The sequence below is a fragment of the Capra hircus genome, chromosome 7 (genome assembly GCF_001704415.2).
Source record: "Capra hircus breed San Clemente chromosome 7, ASM170441v1, whole genome shotgun sequence".
In the NCBI taxonomy this organism is placed as follows: Eukaryota; Metazoa; Chordata; class Mammalia; order Artiodactyla; family Bovidae; genus Capra; species Capra hircus.
The window spans coordinates 98917020-98937811 of record NC_030814.1 but is presented as its reverse complement, the minus strand read 5'-3'; the positions used below and the strand labels follow the sequence as shown (position 1 = coordinate 98937811).

The window sequence follows — 20792 nt, the reverse complement described above, 5'->3', positions numbered from 1 at the left end:
TGTGACCCCATGAACTGCAGCACGCCAGGTTTCCCGGTCCATCACCAACCCCCTGAGCCTACTTAAACTCGTATCCATCGCATCAGTGATGCCATCCAACTGTATCATCCTCTGTCATCCCCTTCTCCTCCTGCCTTCAATCTTTCCCAGCATCAGGATCTTTTCTAATAGGATATTTCTTCACATCAGGTGGCCAAAGTACTGGAGCTTCAGCTTCAGCATCAGTCCCTCCAGGGAATATTCAGGACTGATCTTCTTTAGGATGGACTGGTTGGATCTCCTTGCAATCCAAGGGACTCTCAAGAGTCTTCTCCAACACCACAGTTCAAAAGCATCAGTTCTTTGGTGCTCAGCTTTCTTTATAGTCCAACTCTCACATCCATACATGACCACTGGAAAAACCATAGCTTGAACTAGATGGACTTTTGTTGGCAAAGTAGTGTCTCTGCATTTTAATATGCTGTCTAGCTTGGTTATAGCTTTTCTTCCAGAGCAAGCATCTTTTAATTTCATGGCTTCAGGCACCATCTGCAGTGATTTTGGAGCCCCCAAAATAAAGTCTCTCACTGTTTCCATGGTTTCCTCCTCTATTTGCCATGAAGTGATGGGACTGGATGCCATGGTCTTCATTTTCTGAAGGTTGACTTTTAAGCCAACTTTTTTTCTTCACTCTCCTCTTTCACTTTCATCAAGAGGCTCTTTAGTTCTTCTTCACTTTCTGCCATAAGGGTGGTGTCATCTGCATATCTGAGGTTATTGATATTTCTCCTGGCAATCTTGATTCCAGCTTGTGCTTCATCCAGCCTGGCATTTCACATGATAAACTCTGCATAGAAGTTAAATAAGCAGGGCAACAATATACAACCTTGGTTTACTCCTTTCTCTATTTGGAACCAGTCTGTTGTTCCATGTCCAGTTCTAACTGTTGCTTCTTGACCTGCATACAGATTTCTCAGGAGACAGGTAAGGTGGTCTGGTATTCCCATCTCTTTCAGAATTTTCCAGTTTGTTGTGATCCACATAATCAATGGCTTTGGTGTAATCAATAAAGCTAAAATAGATGTTTTTCTGGAACTCTCTTGCTTTTTTGATGACCCAATGGATGTTGGCAATTTGATCTCTGGTTCCTCTGCCTTTTCTAAATCCAGCTTGAACATCTGGAAGTTCATGGTTCATGTACTGTTGAAGCCTCGCTTGGAGAATTTTGAGCATTACTTTGCTAATGTGTGAGATGAGTGCAATTGTGCAGTAGTTTGACCATTCTTTGGCATTGCCTTTCTTTGGGATTGGAATGAAAACTGACCTTTTCCAGTCCTGCGGCCACTGCTGAGTTTTCCAAATTTGCTGGCATATTGAGTGCAGCACTTTCACAGCATCATCTTCCAGGAGTTGAAATAGCTCAACTGGAATCCATCATTCCCATTAGCTTTGTTCATAGTGATGCTTCCTAAGGCCCATTTGACTTCACATTCCGGGATGTCTGGCTCTAGGTGAGTGATCACACCATTGTGGTTATCTGGGAAATGAAGATCTTCTTTGTATAGTTCTTCTGTGTATTCTTGCCACCTTTTCTTAATATCTTCTGCTTCTGTTAGGTCCATACCATTTCTGTCCTTTATTGTGCCCATCTTTGCATGAAATGTTCCCTTGGTATCTATAATTTTCCTGAATAGATCTCTAGTCTTTCCCATTCTATTGTTTCCCTCTATTTCTTTGCATTGATCATTGTGGAAGGCTTTCTTATCTCTCCTTGCTATTTTTGGAACTCTGAATTCAAATGGATATATCTTTCTTTTTCAAGAGGCTTAAAAGACAATATTTTGTATATCAGAATTCAGTTAACAGTATCTTTAGTGTAATAGTATTTAAGTGAGTTTTCAAGAAAATTTCTTGTGAATACAAAAATCAACACCAATATTAAGGAAACATTGAAATGAAAATGCATCTACCAAATTCATGACAATGTTTACCTTTGGGCAATTGAAGTTCAAGGGAATAAGATCATGCAGAAATAGCAAGAAATCCTCAGGTTTTATCAGTAACAAATATGAATTCTAAAGCGAGCATTATTAAATATTTATATTTTTAGTATGGTAATAATGGTAGTAATAATATATAACATTAATGCAACAGTTAATATACTGGTAATGGTTCTCTACCCAGGCTGGATGTGTGGATCTGTTCAGTTGCTCAGTCATGTCTGACTGTGTGGTCTCATGGGCTATCACCCCTTCAGGCAAGAATACTGAAGCGATTGTCATTTTCTACTCCATGAGATCTTCTTGACCCAAGGATTGAACCCACGTCTTTTGTGTCTCCTGCATTGGCAGGCAGATTCTTTCCCATTAGTGCCTCCTGATAAGTATGCCCAAAGGACTACAGGTAGAGATTCTGATCTAATTGGTTTTAGGCTGTGGTCTATTCATAGTTAAATTTGAAAAGATCAAAAGGATCAAAAAGATCAATCAGCTAGCACCGATAACCACTGCTAAAGTCCTTTATTTTAATTTAATTTTTACAGCAACCTTGGAAGAAAGTGTAAGTGAAAGTCATTCAGTTGTGTCCTACTCTTTGCAACCCCATGGACTATACTGTCCATGGAATTCTCTAGTCCAGAATACTGGAGTGGGTATCCTTTCCCTTATCCAGGAGATCTTCTCAACCCAGGGATCAAACCCAGGTCTCCTGCATTGCAGACAGATTCTTTACCAGCTGAGCCACAAGGGAAGCCCAAGAATACTGGAGTGGGTAGCCTATCCTTCCTCCAGTGGATCTTCCTGACCCAGGAATTGAACCGGGGTCTCCTGCATTGCAGGTGGATTCTTTACCAACTGAGCTATCAGAGCAACCCTGAGTCCAGTTCAATTAATATACCCACTTTACAGATGTACAAACTACTCATGTATTGTTATTCTTTTCTTATGAAGTCTTTTATTGGTAAATTTCAAGAGGTACATAGTCTTAATCCCAAGAAACAAGGTTAAATATTTTACCACTCTTTATCAGGGGTTCCTAGCTTTCCTGCCCAAGATGGAAAGTATACTTTTTACGCTACTTTTCTGATATTAGTCTTTAGCTTTTCCCCTTTTGATTTTTTCCAAATTACATCATGTTTTGACCTGTCAGGAGAAATGGAGACCTGAGTTGCCTTCAGGACGATGAATGTAGGAGAAATGTCATTGCTCAATAAGGAAGAATGACTTGAAAAGCTGGTATAAGAAGACCAACGTAGCATTTGAGAATAGGCTTTGGTCTTAAATTTTTCAACTGTGTGTAAGAGAGTTGGATTTGATGAGAAATCAACCCTTTACAAATGTATAGGAAGAGATATATTAGAGTTTCCCAGGTGGTGCTAGTGGTAAAGAACATGCCTGCCAATGCAGGAGACACAAGATGTGCAGGTTTGATCCCTGGGTCAGGAAGATCCCCTGGTGAAGGAAATGGCAACCCATGCCAGTACTCTTGTCTCGAAAATCTCATGGACAGAGGAATTTGGCAGACTACAATTCATAGCGTCACAAAGACTCAGACTCGACTGAAATGATTTAGAGACATATTTAAGAAGCTTTAATTAGCCACTGCAAACAAAAACAGTAAAAGAAAAACTCAACTTCAGATCTTTCTGTGAGCGTGTATAGCACTTTAAAAATGAAATAAGCATTTATTAAAAGTGAACTTTTCTTTAATCATTGGCATATCATATAGTAACAAGGACCAGTGATGCTGTATGATTGTATGTTTTCAACAAAAACATGTTTATCAAAATATGAAGCCCACCAAAGCCAAATATTTGTATCTGAGTTATATGTGAAGGAACTTTGACCAGACAACCCAGCCTTATCTCCATGGAAGATGGATAACATAAAACCAAGTAAATATGGAAAAACCATTAAAGATAACTTGCATAGAAATGCTATCTCTGAGCATTTCATTTTAATTTAGGATCCAATTAACATGATTCTAGACCTTTAGGACTAAGATGCACATCAAGGAAACTTCTTGTAGTGCATTTGGATTAGATACAGTACATTTGAGTGTTTCTTAGTGTTCTTTAATCAGATTTTTTTTTAAAAAAAGAGAAAAAAGAATACGTTCAGTTTCATACACTTCCTTCAAAAGCAGGAGACAAATATATTGCTGTGTTCATTAAGTTCTGATCTCAAATTGTCATTACTTCTCTCAAATTCTTTGGCCTCGTACCTTTAAAGTAGGTGTACAAAAACACTGGTCAGTACTTTGAGCATCAGTAAAGATGTGTTCCAGCTTTATCATACTATCCATGGAGTTCTCATAGCAAACATACTGGAATGGGTTGCATTTCCTTCTCCAACGGACCACATTTTCTCAGAACTCTTCATTATGACCCATCCATCTTGGGTGGCCCTGCACAGCATGGCTTATAGTTTCATTGACTTCTGCAAGCCCCTTCACCACAACACAGCTGTGATCCTTCAAAGATTGGATGCTTTTGAATTTTTGTGCTGGAGGAGACTCTTGAGAGTCCCTTGGACTGCAAGGTGATCAAACCAGTCCATCCTAAAGGAAATCAACCCTGAATATTCATTGGAAGGACTGATGCTAAAGCTGAAGCTCCAGTATTTTGGCTTCCTAATGCAAAGAGCTAACTTATTGGAAAAGACCCTGACCCTGGGAAAGATTGAGGGCAGCAGGAGAAGCAGGCAACAGAGGATGAGATGGTTAGATAGAATCATTGACTCAAAGGACATGAATTTGAGCGAATTCCAGGAGATAGTGGAGGACAGGGGGGCCTGGCATGCTATAGTCCATGGGGTTGCCAAGACTTGAACATGATTTAGCAACTAAACAACAATAACAAAATATGCGTTCACAGCTAAGAAGTATTGCTGAAGACTTTGGGATGTATGGTCTTCAAGCCTAACATTTTATTTGTGACCCGCTTAAATCCAAAGCATAGACATTTATCTGGGTCCCTCTACAATTGATTTGTTTATTCAATATTCTCTTCTTTTTCAAAAGGTGTTTCATCAACATGGAACCACAGAATCTAACAGGTGTCTCAGAATTCCTCCTCCTGGGCCTCTCAGATGATCCAGAACTTCAGCTCCTCCTCTTTGGGCTCTTCCTGTCCATGTACCTGGTCACCATCCTTGGGAACCTGCTCCTCATCCTGGCTGTCATCTCTGATTCCCACCTCCACATCCCCATGTATATCTTCTTTTCTAACCTATCATTGACTGATGTCAGTTTCAGCACCACCACCATCCCTAAGATGCTAGTGAATCTCCATACACACAGCAAATCCATCACCTATGTAGGGTGCCTAGCTCAGGTGACCGTCTTTTCTCTTTTTGTATGTTTGGAGAGCCTACTTCTGACAGTGATGGCCTATGACCGGTTGGTGGCCATTTGTCATCCCCTGCACTACCTGGTCATCATGAACCCCCTCCTCTGTGGCTTGTTGGTCCTGGTGTCATTTTCCATCAGCCTTTTGACCTCCCTGTTGCACTATTTGATAATGTCACAGCTTACCTTCTGTGCAGAAGTGGAAATCCCCCATTTCTTTTGTGACCTTTCTCAACTCCTCAACCTTGCCTGTTCTCACACCTCCACCAATAACATATTAATCTACTTCATTGGTACAATCTTTGGTGGAATTCCACTATCAGGGATCCTTTACTCATATACTCAAATCGTGTCCTCCATTCTGAGAATCTCATCATTAAGTGGGAGGTATAAAGCCTTCTCCACCTGTGGCTCTCACCTGGTAGTTGTTTGCTTATTTTATGGAACAGGCCTTGGTGTGTATCTCAGCTCAGCCTCCTCGTCTTCCCCCAGGAAGGGCGCAGTGGCCTCAGTGATGTACACTCTGGTCACCCCTATGCTGAACCCCTTCATCTACAGCTTGAGGAACAAGGATGTCAAGAGTGCCCTCTGGAGGATTATCAGCAGAATAGCCTAAGGTCAACATCCATGTTATCTTCTTTCTATTCATAAGACTGGAAAAGGCAGCAAGGTCAATCATGTGCAAGAAGAAATTCTGATCTGCAGTCCCATAGCATATATATGTCTTTCTGGATCTGCTTCCTGCTTACACACTTTTTTCCTCTTCAGTTCAGTTCAGAAACTCAGTCATGTCTGACTCTTTGTGACCCATGGACTGCAGAACACTAAGCTTCCCTGTCCATCACCAACTCCTGGAGCTTACTCAAACTCATGTCCATTGAGACGGTGATGCCATCCAACCATCTCATCCTCTGTTGTCCCCTTCTCCCCCTGCCTTCAATCTTTCCCAGCATCAGGATCTTTCCCAGTGAGTCAGTTCTTCGCATCAGGTGGCCAAAGTATTGGAGCTTTGGCCTCAGCATCAGTCCTTCCAGTGAAAATTCAGGGTTGATTTCCTTTAGAACTGACTGGTTTGATCTCCTTGCTGTCCAAGGGACTCTCAAGAGTCTTCTCCAGCACCACAGTTCAAATGCATCAAATCTTTGGTGTTCAGCCGTTTTTATGGTCCAGCTCTCATATCCATACTTGAAATGGGCACTCCTGCATCGGGAATGGAAAGACCCCCTTATGATCAATGATAGGGAATTTGGAGATTAGAAGCCAGTGTTCAGTTCAGTTCAGTTCAGCCACTCAGTCATGTCTGACTCTTTGCAAAGCCAATGTAAACAAATCTTATTGTTCCTTTATTTACCACCCCAAGCCTAAATCTGTTTATATTCTTCACTCATGAAATACCAAAAGCCTACGTTTCTTTCTCCGGTCAATTCCTCATCAACTTACTGTTTCTTTGCCTAAAAAAGATAATAGCTTCCTGCTTTGGCCCCTTCTTAGGTCCTATTTTAATGAGACCTCCATGTGCAGGAATTCAAATTTGTTTCTTTTTCTCCTGTTAATCTGTCCTGTGTCAATTTTGTCATTCCAGCCACAGAACTCTGGAGGGGTAGAAGAGGAAATTTCCCTTTCCTCCACACCACACACATCCTACAAATGGGTGTCATTGGCCCTACTTCAGTGTGAGGGACACAAGTGCAGAGAAGTAGGGAGATTTACACACACTGCACATTAAGTGGGTAAAACATTAGGTGGACTCAGACAAAGGCCTCCTAATTCCCACCCCAGGGCTCTGTCCCACCAGATTATTTTCTTTTAAAACCTATGTTAGTCCCAGATGATCAAATAGAAGTAAAACTATGAATTCCTTCTTTTGAGATGTGGTGAGTTTATAGGTAAATTTGCAGAATGGACAAAACTGCTTGCAAGGGATCTTTATTGTATGAATATTATGGATGATGGGGTTGTCTATGGATAGTAATGCATTTTCCAGCCCATTTTGTAAATCTGAGTGATAATAGTTTTAATAATATTATTCCTTGTGCTCAGTTGCTCAGTCATGTCTGACTCTTTATGACCCCATGGACCATAGCCCACAAGGCTCCTTTGTCCATGGAATTTTTCAGGCAAGAATACTAGAGTGGGTTGCCATTTCCTCCTGCAGAGGATCTTCCCAACCCAGTAATCAAATCCGAGTCTCCTGCATCTCCTGCATTGGCAGGAGGATTCTTTACCACCTGAGCCACCAGGGAAGCCCCATCATTCCCTATATAAGGTGTGAAATTTCATGTGACTCTATCATGAAAAGACTGTTCCTAGTCAGCTTTCAAGGATCTTTCTAGTTTTACACCTTGAAAATCAGACCATGTGGTTGATTTTGTCTGATTTTTCCATTAGCATAACTTGTAAAGATAGTTATAGAAAACAGAAAATCAACAAAGAAATGCAAGCCTTAAATGATACCTTAGATCAGTTAGACCTAACTGATATCTATAGGACATTTCACCCCAAAACAATGAATTTCACCTTTTTTTCAAGTGCTCATGGAACCTTCTCCAGGATAGATCACATCCTGGGCCAAAAATCTAAACTTGATAAATTCAAAAAAATCGAAATCATTCCAAGCATCTTTTCTGACCATAATGCATTAAGATTAGATCTCAATTACAGGAGAAAAACTATTAAAAATTCCAACATATGGAGGTTGAACAACACACTTCTGAATAACCAACAAATCACAGAAGAAATCAAAAAAGAAATCAAAATATGCATAGAAACTAATGAAAATGAAAACACAACAACCCAAAACCTATGGGACACTATAAAAGCAGTGCTAAGAGGAAAGTTCATAGCAATACAGGCATACCTCAAGAAACAAGAAAAAAGTCAAATAAATAACCTAACTCTACAACTAAAGCAACTAGAAAAGGAAGAATTGGAGAACCCCAGAGTTAGTAGAAGGAAAGAAATCTTAAAAATTAGGGCAGAAATAAATGCAAAAGAAACAAAAGAGACCATAGCAAAAATCAACAAAGCCAAAAGCTGGTTCTTTGAAAGGATAAATAAAATTGACAGACCATTAGCCAGACTCATCAAGAAGCAAAGAGAGAAAAATCAAATCAATAAAATTAGAAATGAAAATGGAGAGATCACAACAGACAACACAGAAATACAAAGGATCATAAGAGACTACTATCAGCAGTTGTATGCCAATAAAATGGACAACGTGGAAGAAATGGACAAATTCTTAGAAAAGTACAATTTTCCAAAACTGAACCAGGAAGAAATAGAAAATCTTAACAGACCCATCACAAGCACGGAAATAGAAACTGTAATCAGAAATCTTCCAGCAAACAAAAGCCCAGGTCCAGACGGCTTCACAGCTGAATTCTACCAAAAATTTCTAGAAGAGCTAACACCTATCCTCCTCAAACTCTTCCAGAAAATTGCAGAGGAAGGTAAACTTCCAAACTCATTCTATGAGGCCACCATCACCCTAATACCAAAACCTGACAAAGATGTCACAAAAAAAGAAAACTACAGGCCAATATCACTGATGAACATAGATGCAAAAATCCTCAACAAAATTCTAGCAATCAGAATCCAACAATACATTAAAAAGATCATACACCATGACCAAGTGGGCTTTATCCCAGGGATGCAAGGATTCTTCAATATCCGCAAATCAATCAATGTAATTCACCACATTAACAAATTGAAAAATAAAAGCCATATGATTATCTCAATAGATGCAGAGAAGGCCTTTGACAAAATTCAACATCCATTTATGATAAAAACTCTCCAGAAAGCAGGAATAGAAGGAACATACCTCAACATAATAAAAGCTATATATGACAAACCCACAGCAAACATTATCCTCAATGGTGAAAAATTGAAAGCATTTCCCCTAAAGTCAGGAACAAGACAAGGGTGTCCACTTTCACCGCTACTATTCAACATAGTTCTGGAAGTTTTGGTCACAGCAATCAGAGCAGAAAAAGAAATAAAAGGAATCCAAATTGGAAAAGAAGTAAAACTCTCACTGTTTGCAGATGACATGATCCTCTACATAGAAAACCCTAAAGACTCCACCAGAAAATTACTAGAGCTTATCAATGAATATAGTAAAGTTGCAGGATATAAAATCAACACACAGAAATCCCTTGCATTCCTATACACGAATAATGAGAAAGTAGAAAAAGAAATTAAGGAAACAATTCCATTCACCATTGCAACCAAAAGAATAAAATACTTAGGAATATATCTACCTAAAGAAACTAAAGACCTATATATAGAAAACTATAAAACACTGATGAAAGAAATCAAAGAGGACACTAATAGATGGAGTAATATACCATGTTCATGGATCGGAAGAATCAATATAGTGAAAATGAGTATACTACCCAAAGCAATTTACAAATTCAATGCAATCCCTATCAAGCTACCAGCAACATTTTTCACAGAACTAGAACAAATAATTTCAAGATTTGTATGGAAACACAAAAAACCTCGAATAGCCAAAGCAATCTTGAGAAAGAAGAATGGCACTGGAGGAATCAACTTGCCTGACTTCAGGCTCTACTACAAAGCCACAGTCATCAAGACAGTATGGTACTGGCACAAAGACAGACATATAGATCAATGGAACAAAATAGAAAGCCCAGAGATAAATCCGCACACATATGGACACCTTATCTTTGACAAAGGAGGCAAGAATATACAATGGAGTAAAGACAATCTCTTTAACAAGTGGTGCTGGGAAAACTAGTCAACCACGTGTAAAAGAATGAAACTAGATCACTTTCTAACACCGCACACAAAAATAAACTCAAAACGGATTAAAGATCTAAATGTAAGATAAGAAACTTTAAAACTCCTAGAGGAGAACATAGGCAAAACAATCTCAGACATAAATCACAGCAGGATCCTCTATGATCCACCTCCCAGAATTCTGGAAATAAAAGCAAAAATAAACAAATGGGATCTAATTAAAATTAAAAGCTTCTGCACAACAAAGGAAAATATAAGCAAGGTGAAAAGACAGCCTTCTGAATGGGAGAAAATAATAGCAAATGAAGCAACTGACAAACAACTAATCTCAAAAATATACAAGCAACTTATGCAGCTCAATTCCAGAAAAATAAACGACCCAATCAAAAAATGGGCCAAAGAACTAAATAGACATTTCTCCAAAGAAGACATACGGATGGCTAACAAACACATGAAAAGATGCTCAACATCACTCATTATTAGAGAAATGCAAATCAAAACCACAATGAGGTACCACTTCACACCAGTCAGAATGGCTGCAATCCAAAAATCTGCAAGCAATAAATGCTGGAGAGGGTGTGGAGAAAAGGGAACCCTCCTACACTGTTGGTGGGAATGCAAACTAGTACAGCCACTATGGAGAACAGTGTGGAGATTCCTTAAAAAATTGCAAATAGAACTACCTTATGACCCAGCAATCCCACTGCTGGGCATACACACTGAGGAAACCAGAATTGAAAGAGACACATGTACCCCAATGTTCATCGCAGCACTGTTTATAATAGCTAGGACATGGAAACAACCTAGATGTCCATCAGCAGATGAATGGATAAGAAAGCAGTGGTACATATACACAATGGAGTATTACTCAGCCATTAAAAAGAATTCATTTGAATCAGTTCTGATGAGATGGATGAAACTGGAGCCAATTATACAGAGTGAAGTAAGCCAGAAAGAAAAACAGCAATACAGTATACTAACACATATATATGGAATTTAGGAAGATGGCAATGACGACCCTGTATGCAAGACAGGAAAAAAGACACAGATGTGTATAACGGACTTTTGGACTCAGAGGGAGAGGGAGAGGGTGGGATGATTTGGGAGAATGACATTCTAACATGTATACTATCATGTAAGAATTGAATTGCCAGTCTATGTCTGACGCAGGGTGCAGCATGCTTGGGGCTGGTGCATGGGGATGACCCAGAGAGATGTTATGGGGAGGGAGGTGGGAGGGGGGTTCATGTTTGGGAATGCATGTAAGAATTAAAGATTTTAAAATTTAAAAAATTAAAAAAAAATAAATAAAAAATAAAAAAAATTTTTTTAAAGAAATACTTAATGTTTCAATTTTTTAATGGAAGCAATATTCTTGTATGCACATATGTTTTAAAATTCTCACTAGTGTAGTATACAGAGGATTGCAAGAATTTTCAGAACTGTATCATAATAAAAAAGTTTTAAATATTTGTGAATTGATTAAATCCAAAGTATGGACACTTATCTGTATGCCCCTGAAATTGTTCTGCTTATTCAATACTCTCTTCTTTTGCAAAGATGTCCCCTCTACATGGAACCACAGAATCTAACAGATGTCTTAGAATTCCTGCTCCTGGGCCTCTCAGATGATCCAGACCTGCAGCCCCTTCTCTTTGGGCTCTTCCTGTCCATGTACCTGGTGGCCATGCTTGGGAACCTACTCATCATCCTAGTCATCAGCTCTGACTCCCACCTCCACACTCCCTTGTTCTTCTTCCTCTCCGATTTGTCCTTGGCTGACATCAGTAGCAGCACCACTACTATCCCCAAGATGCTAGTGAACCTCCAAATGCACAGCAAGTCCATCACCTATGCAGGCTGTCTAGCACAGGTGACCTTCTTGTCCCTTTTTGCAGGTTTGGGGAGTCTCCTTCTGACAGTGATGGCCTATGACCAGTTGGTGGCCATCTGTCACCCCCTACACCACCTGGTCCTCATGAACCCCCGCCTATGCATCTTGCTGGTCCTGGCATCATTTGCTGTCAGTCTTTTGACCTCCCTGCTGCACTACCTGGTGATGCCACAGCTTACCTTCTGTACAAATGTGGAAATTCCTCATTTCCTTTGTGACCCTCCTCAACTCCTCAACGGTGCCTGTTCTGATACCTCCACCAATAAAATGTTAATTTATTTCATTGGTGCCATCGTTGGTGGGATTCCACTCTCAGGGATCCTTTACTCTTATATTTGAATTATATCCTCCATTCTGAGAGTCTCTTCATCAGCTGCTAAGTCCAAAGCTTTCTCCACCTGTGGCCCTCACCTGTCAAGTTGTTTGCTTATTTTATGGAACAGGCCTTGGAGTATATCTCAGCTCAGCTGTCTTGTCTTCCCCCAGAAAGGGTGCAGTGGCTTCGGTGATGTACACTGTGGTCACCCCTATGCTGACCCCCTTCATCTACAGCCTAAGGAACAAGGACATTAAGTTTACCCTGTGGAGAATTATCAGCAGAATAGCCTAATCTCAACACCATGGTATCTTTTTTTGGCTCATAGGAGTAGAAAATTTAACAAAACCAAACATGTGCAATAAGTGATTCTGTTCTTAGGTCACATAGCTTACGTCTACCTATCTGGCTCTCTATTCTGTTTACACAGTTTTTCCTCTTAGAGGAGATTATCTGGATGCCCCAAATGAGTCATAGCCCTTCTAGGATTTTGCATAGCGCATCAGTATACCCTTCTCATGTTTGCTGCATATGACCCAGGACTCTTGGTCATGGGCATCCTTGCTCCGATCTTCACAAAATAAACACAGTTCTCTCTTTCTTGTTATATACTGTTTCTATAATTTTCCTATGTTGATTCTCTGTGTGTTAGGTGTATCTAAATCTCTCTAAATTACATAAGTGATTCAATGGGCTTGCAGATATGAAAGTCACATGTTTTCTCTGATTGAAATAAGAAGGAAAAAAAAAACTTGGAAGTCAGAGCTGAGGCTGCTGCTGCTGCTAAGTCGCTTCAGTCAGAGCTGAGGAGTAGAGGTCAAACTCCCCTGAGAAGTTGATGAATCTAGATCCTTCCTAATACATTCACTTTTCTTCTTTTTCTCCTCCATGAAATTAGCAAATCCTCAGAGTTTAAGAGACTGTAGATGATTAATTATTTTCTAAGTGTATTGAGGTCTCTAGACTGCATCACTTTAGATAGTCAATCTGTGCTTCCCAGCCCTTCAGTTAGCCAGCTCCAGTCTAGTGGGTTCCATACCTGTGTGTCTCCTCCTCCCAGAGTTTTTGTCTGCACCAGGAAGCCCACAATTGAGGCTGTCTTGGTGCCAGTCCTCACCACAAAGCTTCAGCCCTCATCCAACACCAGGTAAGGGAGGGGCAGGTGATCTGAATCCCTCAGTCCTGGTCCAGTGGAGACAAGCACAATCCAGTGAGTGCCAAGTGCAGTGGGAGACACGAATGCAGGAGGGATTGAGTTGAGTCGGGGGGGAGGTATGTGTGCGGGGTTGTTTTCTCATCACCAAAGCAGAGAACAGATAGGAGAGCCAGTAGGAGGTTACCAAAATGCATATATTAGCTCAAAGGCTTATGAAGTTGATGTTGTTTTTAGTGGTGGGGATCCAAGAACTCATTTATTTATTTATTTATTTTAGCTTTTTTTTAAATTTAATTTTATTTTTTTACTTTACAATACTGTATTGGTTTTGCCATACCTCCCACACTGTTTCTATCTTCCTTGGGCATCTTTTCTACCTGATCAGGAAACAGGTCTTTCTAAACTGTCCTTCTTCCTTGGAGAAGGAAACGGCAACCCACTCCAATATTCTTGCCTGGAGAATCCCAGCTAATTTAGGGTTTGAGAATGGCTTTGGTCCTAAATTGCTCAATTGTTCATTAGAGGGTTGGATTTGATGAGAATTCTTCACAAATGTTAAGGATTTGAGACATATAAGAGTTTTATCAAGCTACTATAAATTGGCAAAAAGCAAACTCTCTTCCTTTTCTTCCCAGGCACAGACCCCCTGCTCACTGTGCTGTTCCTTTTGGGTGTTCACAGTAGACTCAGTGCAGACCATGTGTGGCACCTGCTACATCAGCTATAGGAAGGAAGGCTGAGTTGAAGCTGGGGGTCCTAGAAAGCATCACCTTATGCAATTCAAGGCATTTCTCTCTCTTGTCTTTGACCTTGAATTTTGCTTCATTACCAACTTGTGCTTTCATTCTTGTAATCATTTACCCTGTGGATCTCTAAGGGAGTACAGTCAGGGTGCTGATCAGGAAATAAGAAACAGTATAAAGGCATATACAATATTGTAAAGTAATTAGTCTCCAATTAAAATAAATTAATTAATTTTAAAGAAAAGTTGGAAGAGACTTCTGAACCTCTGTTTAAACCCTCTGAAGTGTAGGGAAACAGAATGGACAGTGCATAAGCCTCAGACACCCACAAATTAATTTTGAATCTTATCTGCTCTACTTAGTACCTGAATGATACTGAGCAAGCTTTTAATACCATTGAGCCTGAAACTGGTCATCTAAATTGATATCCAGTTGATACAACTACATGAGTAAGAATGAAACAAAATGGGTACTAAATATTTCATGGAGGCATTGCAGTAACAGCAAAGTAAATTTTAGATATTGTTATCCTGAAGTTTAGGCTTCCTAAGTGGTTCAGAGGCAAAGTATCCATCTGCCAGGGCAGGAGCTGCAGGAGACTTGGGTTCAATCCCTGGATCAGGAAGATCCCCTGGAGGAGGACATAGCAACCCAGTCCAGTTTTCTTGCCTGGAGAACCCCACAGAGGAGCTTGACGGGCTACAGCTCATAGAGTCTCAAAAAGCTGGGACGCAACTGAAGTGACTTAGCATGCATGCTGGGCCCTTCCTGTCTGCTTGCCCCATCATTCCTTCCAGTGATGTCTTGTAGGCCTAGACAAAGCATAAAGCAGGGTTCATATGCCTCTGTGTGATTTTCTAAGGGACCTATCATTTCCCATTTAATATCTACAGTACACTATTATTTTAACAAGTAGTGAATCATAAATTTTTTTTTAAAGGAGAAACAGTGAAAGAGAAAGGAAAGTTAATTTAATTGTGTGAACTGAGACACATTTTAGGATTTCTACTCATTCTGTAAATGAATTGTCTGGGACTTGACAGGCTTCTATCTCTCTGTCATACAATAGAGTGTAAGATCATTAAACTCTCCTAGGATTGTATTTCATCAATAAGCTAACTAGTCCAATAATGGTTCAACTTCTGAATTAAAAGCTGTGTCTGGGAACTTCTCCTGGTGGTCCAAGGGTTAAGCCTTCACCTTCCAGTGCAGGGGGTGCAGGTTTAGTCCCTGGTTGGGGAGCTAAGATTCCACATGCCTTACAGTCGAAAAAACAGAAACAATGCTGTAACACATTCAACAAAGCCTTTTTAAATGGTCCGCATTAAAAAAAAAACTTAAAAAAATAAATAGATAAAATAAAAACATAGATGAATATTTATTAAGCATTGAAGGCAATGGCACCCCACTCCAGTATTCTTGCCTGGAAAATCCCATGGATGGAGGAGCCTGGTAGGCTGCAGTCCATGGGGTCGCTAAGAGTCGGACACGACTGAGTGACTTCACTTTCACTTTTCACTTGCATGCATTGGAGAAGGAAATGGCAACCCACTCCAGTGTTCTTGCCTGGAGAATCCCAGGGACGGGGGAGCCTGGTGGGCTGCCGTCTATGGGGTCGCACAGAGTCGGACACGACTGAAGTGACTTAGCAGCAGCATTGACCTCTTAGGTGCCACTATTGGGGATCTGCCACTATTGGGGACACACTATTGGGTGGACTGCTCCAAAATGTGCTGCAATGGTTTATTGATTATTTTATACTGAAGTTGCTTGAGAAGCAGCTAATGCAAGATGGAAACTGTGACCCTCCCCTGTATCCTGGAAAAGCAGGGAATAAATCACATGAAAGGGGCATTCCTGCCCCGGAAGTTGGAGGACAACTTTGTTCTCAGAGATGGGGAATTTGGAGCATAGAAGCTTATACAAACAAATTTGATTGTTTTTTTTTTTCATTCTCTGCCCCATGCCCAAATCTGTTTAGATTCTTTATTTTTTTTTTTTTTTACTTTATTTTACTTTACAATACTGTACTGGTTTTGCCATACATTGACATGAATCCACCACCGATTCTTTACTAGCAAAGGACCCAAAGCCTGTGTTTCTTCCTCTTGTCAATTCCTCACCAATTTATTGTGTCTTTGTCCAAAAAGGAAAAAGCTGCCTGCTTTGGCCACTTCTTAGGTCCTATTTTTATGAGACCTCCATGTGCAGGAACTCAAATTTGTTTCTTTTTTCTCCTGTTAATCTGTCTTGTGTCAATTTTGTTATTATTCCAGCCATAGAACTCTAGAGGGCTAGAAGAGGAAATTTCCCTTTCCTCCACACCACACACATCCTACAAATGCGTGTTGTTGGCTCTACTTCAATGGGAGGGACACAAGTGCAGAGAAGTAGGGAGATTTACACACACTGCACATTAAGTGGGTGAAACATTAGGTGGACTCAGACAAAGGCCTCCTAATTCCCACCCCAGGGCTCCGTCCCACCAGATTATTTTCTTTTAAAACCTATGTTAGTCCCAGATGATCAAATGGAAGTAGAACCATCAATTCCTTGAATTGGGATGTGGTAAGCTCATATCTAAATTAACAGAATGGACCAAACTGTTTGCAGGGGGCTTTGGGGTATGAATATTATGGATGGTATGGTTTTCTATGGATAGTAATGCATTTTCCAGCCCATTTTGTAAATCTGAGTTATAGAAATATCATTCCCTATACAAGATGTGAATTTTCATATGGTTCTGTCATGAAAGGACTATTCTTAGTCAGCCTTCAAGGATGTGTCTAATTCTACACCTTGTATATCAGAACATGTAGTTGATTTGGTCTGATTTTTCCATTAGCATAACTTTTGTAAGTAGTTAATAGAAAACTTGCATTTTTCAAATTTTAAAACTGAATCAATACTCTTGTATGCATATATATTTTGGAAATTCTCACTAGTGTAATGTACATAGGGTTGCAAGAATTTTCATAGTTATGTCATAATAAAAAATTCAAAAAATAAAGTGATCCCTCTGATACTGTTATGCATCATTTCTTTCATGAAAGGCACTTTATTTTAAATATAGTAGTGTGTACATGTCAATCCCAAACTCCCAATACTGTAGTCAATGAGAATTTATCTATGTTAGACAGGACCTAGGTAAGTTTTCAACAAAATTGCTTATGAATACATAGTTTAACACTAATGTTATGGAAACACTGAAAGAAAAATGTGTCTACCCAATTCACGATGTGTTTGCCTCTGAGCTGGTGAAGTGCAGGGGAATAAGATCACTCAGGAACAGCAAAACCACTCTCTTTTCATCAGTAATAAATATGAGTTCGAAAGAAAATATTATCAAATATTTATATTTTAATATGGGCAGTGAGTAGTATGAGGAAGAAATGGCAATCCACTTTAGTATTCTTGCCTGGAAAATCCCGTAGACAGAGGAGCCTGGTGGGCTATGTTCCATGGGTGGGAGAGGGTCAGACACAACTGAGCGACGGAGCATGAGCACTAGTGGGTAATACGGTTTTAATGATAGATAACATTATTGCAATGTTTATCAATTGCCTAACAATGTTTCTCTACCCTGACAATATGTTCGTTTGCCCAAAGGAATTATGAGCAGAGATTCTGATCTGATTGGTTCTAGGTTGTAGCTAGTCCATAGCTAAATTTTGAAAGATCAAAAGGTAATTATATTGATCAGCCAGCACTAATAACACTGGCTATTTTATATTTATTTTAATTTTATTTCTTCCAGCAACCCTGTAAGTTCAGTACAGTTAATAAACCCATTTTACAGATGCACAAACTCCCCAGGTATTTGTGATATTAGTCTTTTCGGTTTGTTCCCCTTTTGATTATTCCTAAATGGCATCATGTTTTGACCTGTAGGAGAAATGAAGGCCTGAGTTGCCTTTCTGGAGCTGAATGTAGAAAAAAAAATGCAATTTCCCAATACAGAAAAATGACTCGAAAAGATCATAAGCTGATCTTAAGAAGGACAACTTGGAGTTTGAGACTTGGCTTTGATCCTATGCTCTCCAACTGTTCATAAGAGTTAGGTGTGATGATAAACCAACGCTTCATAAATTTTTAGGAGTAGAGACATAGTTAAGAAGGGTTACCTAGCCACTACACACAAAAACAACAAAAACCAACCTCAGGTTTTTTCTTGAGGGTGTCTAGGACTGATAGAGAAAAACTGCAAAAGTGAAAAAAACTTCAGACTATTTATTAAAATTTAATTATCAAATTAAATGTGCCAAAGATTTGATGCATTCGAACTGTGGTGTTGGAGAAGATTCTTGAGAGTGCAAGGAGATCGAATCAGTCCATCCTAAAGGAAACCTGTCCTGAATATTCATTGGAAGAACTGATGCTGAAGCTGAAGCTCCAGTACTTTGACCACTTGATATGAAAAACTGACTCACTGGAAAATACCCTGATGCTGGGAAAGATTGAAGGCAGGAGAAGGGGATGACAGAGGATGAGATGGTTGGATGGCATTACCAACTCAATGGACTTGACTTTAAGCAATCTCTGGGAGTTGGTGATGGACAGAGAAGCCTGGTGTGCTGCAGTCCTTGGGGTCACAAAGAGCTGGACATGACTGAGTGACTGAACTGAATTATTATTTAATCACTGATACATCATATGTTAATACTATCCTCAGGATCAGCGACACTTTTAGTGAAATACATACACTTTTAGCAAAAATATATTTATCAAAATATGAAGCCCAAGGCCAAATATTTATATTTCAGTTATATTGAGGACACTTTGACCAGACCGCCACATTTGAGTGAGCATTTATCTCCATGGAAGATGGATGTCATAAAACCACATAAAAAGAAAAACCCTTAAAGTTAATTGGAATATAGAAAGGTTATCTGACTCTAATTTATACTACAGTGAATGTGGTTTGATCTCTTCAGGACTACGTTACAAAGCAAGGGAATTTCTTATACAACATTTGGATACTAGCAGCACATGTGAGTGCTTTTTGCTGCTGCTACAGCTGCTAAGTCGCTTCAGTCGTGTCTGACTCTGTGCGACCCCATAGACGGCAGCCCACCAGGCTCCCTCGTCCCTGGGATTCTCCAGGCAAGAACACTGGAGTGGGTTGCCATTTCCTTCTCCAATGCATGAGAGTGAAAAGTGAAAGTGAAGTCGCTCAGTCGTGTCTGACCCTTAGCGACCCTATGGACTGCAACCTACCGGGCTCCTCCATCCATGGGATTTTCCAGGCAAGAGTACTGGAGTGGGGTGCCATCACCTTCTCCGGAGTGCTTTTTAGTATCCTGTAATTAGAATAATTTTTTAAAGGGGAAAACAATAACTTTTATTCAATATTTTTCCTTCAAAAGTAGGGGACAGATATTTTACTGTATTCACGGATTTGTTACCTCAAAATGTCCTTACTTCTCTCATATTCTTTGGCCCCATGCCTCTAAAATAGATGTATAAAGAAACCAGTGAATATTTTGACCCTAATGAAGACTCACTCACAACTGAGAAATACTGCTGAAGGTGCTAAAGGGTATGATTATCAAGTGTAAATACTTTATTTGTAAATTGCTTCAATCCAAAGTATGGACACTAATCTGGGTGCCCCTACAATCATTTTCTGTTTTCAACACTCTTTTTTTCCTAAAGGTACCCCATCAACATGGAACCACAGAATGTAACAGGTGTCTCAGAATTCCTCCTCCTGGACCTCTCAGGTTATCCAGACCTGCAGCCCCTTCTCTTTGGGCTCTTCCTGTCCATGTACTTGGTCACTGTGCTTGGGAAGCTACTCATCATTCTGGCTGTCACCTTTGACCCCTACCTCCACACACCCATTTACTTCTTCCTCTCTAACCTGTCCTTGGCTGACATCAGTTTCAACACCACCACTGTCCCCAAGACGCTAGTGAACCTCCAGACACACAGCAAATCCATCACCTATGCAGGCTGCCTAGCTGAGGTGACCATCTTTTCTCTTTTTCCATGTTTGGAGAGTCTCCTTCTGACAGTGATGGCCTATGACTGGTTGGTGGCCATTTATCACTCTCTACACTACTTGTTCATCATGAACCCCCGCCTCTGTGGCTTCTTGGTCCTGGTGTCATTTTCCATTAGACTTTTGAACTCCCAGCTTCACTACTTGATGATGTCACAGCTTACCTCTGTGCAGAAGTGGAAATGCCTCATTTCTTCTGTGACCCTTCTAAACTCCTCAGTCTTCCCTGTTCTGAAAACTCCATCAATATCATATTAATTTATTTCAACAGGACCATTGTCAGTGGGATTCCACTTTCGGGAATCCTTTACTCTTATTCTCAAATTGTTTCCTCAATTCTGAGAGTCTCCTCATCAGGTGGGAAGTACAAAGCCTTATCTACCTGTGGTTCTCACCTGTCAGTTGTTTGCTTATTTTATGGAACAGGCTTTGGGGTGTACCTCAGCTCAGCCATCTCACCATCTCCCAGGAAGGGTGCAGTGGCCTCAGTGATGTACACTGTGGTCACCCCTATGCTGAACCCTTCCACCTACAGTCTAAGGAACAAGGACATCAACAGTGCCCCCTGGAGGATTATCAGCAGAATAGCCTAA

The 20792-nt window shown here is 40.1% G+C and overlaps 1 protein-coding gene and 2 pseudogenes across 1 annotated transcript; all 3 read left to right on the top strand.

The window, feature by feature from the left end:
• LOC102180753 (olfactory receptor 18-like) lies at positions 4985 to 5941 on the top strand. Its single transcript, XM_005682437.2, has one exon. The coding sequence runs from the start codon at positions 5012 to 5014 to the stop codon at positions 5939 to 5941; it is 930 nt and encodes a 309-aa protein (XP_005682494.2). The 5' UTR covers positions 4985 to 5011.
• On the top strand, positions 11645 to 12590 carry LOC102180485 (annotated as a pseudogene).
• LOC102180214 lies at positions 19864 to 20792 on the top strand (annotated as a pseudogene).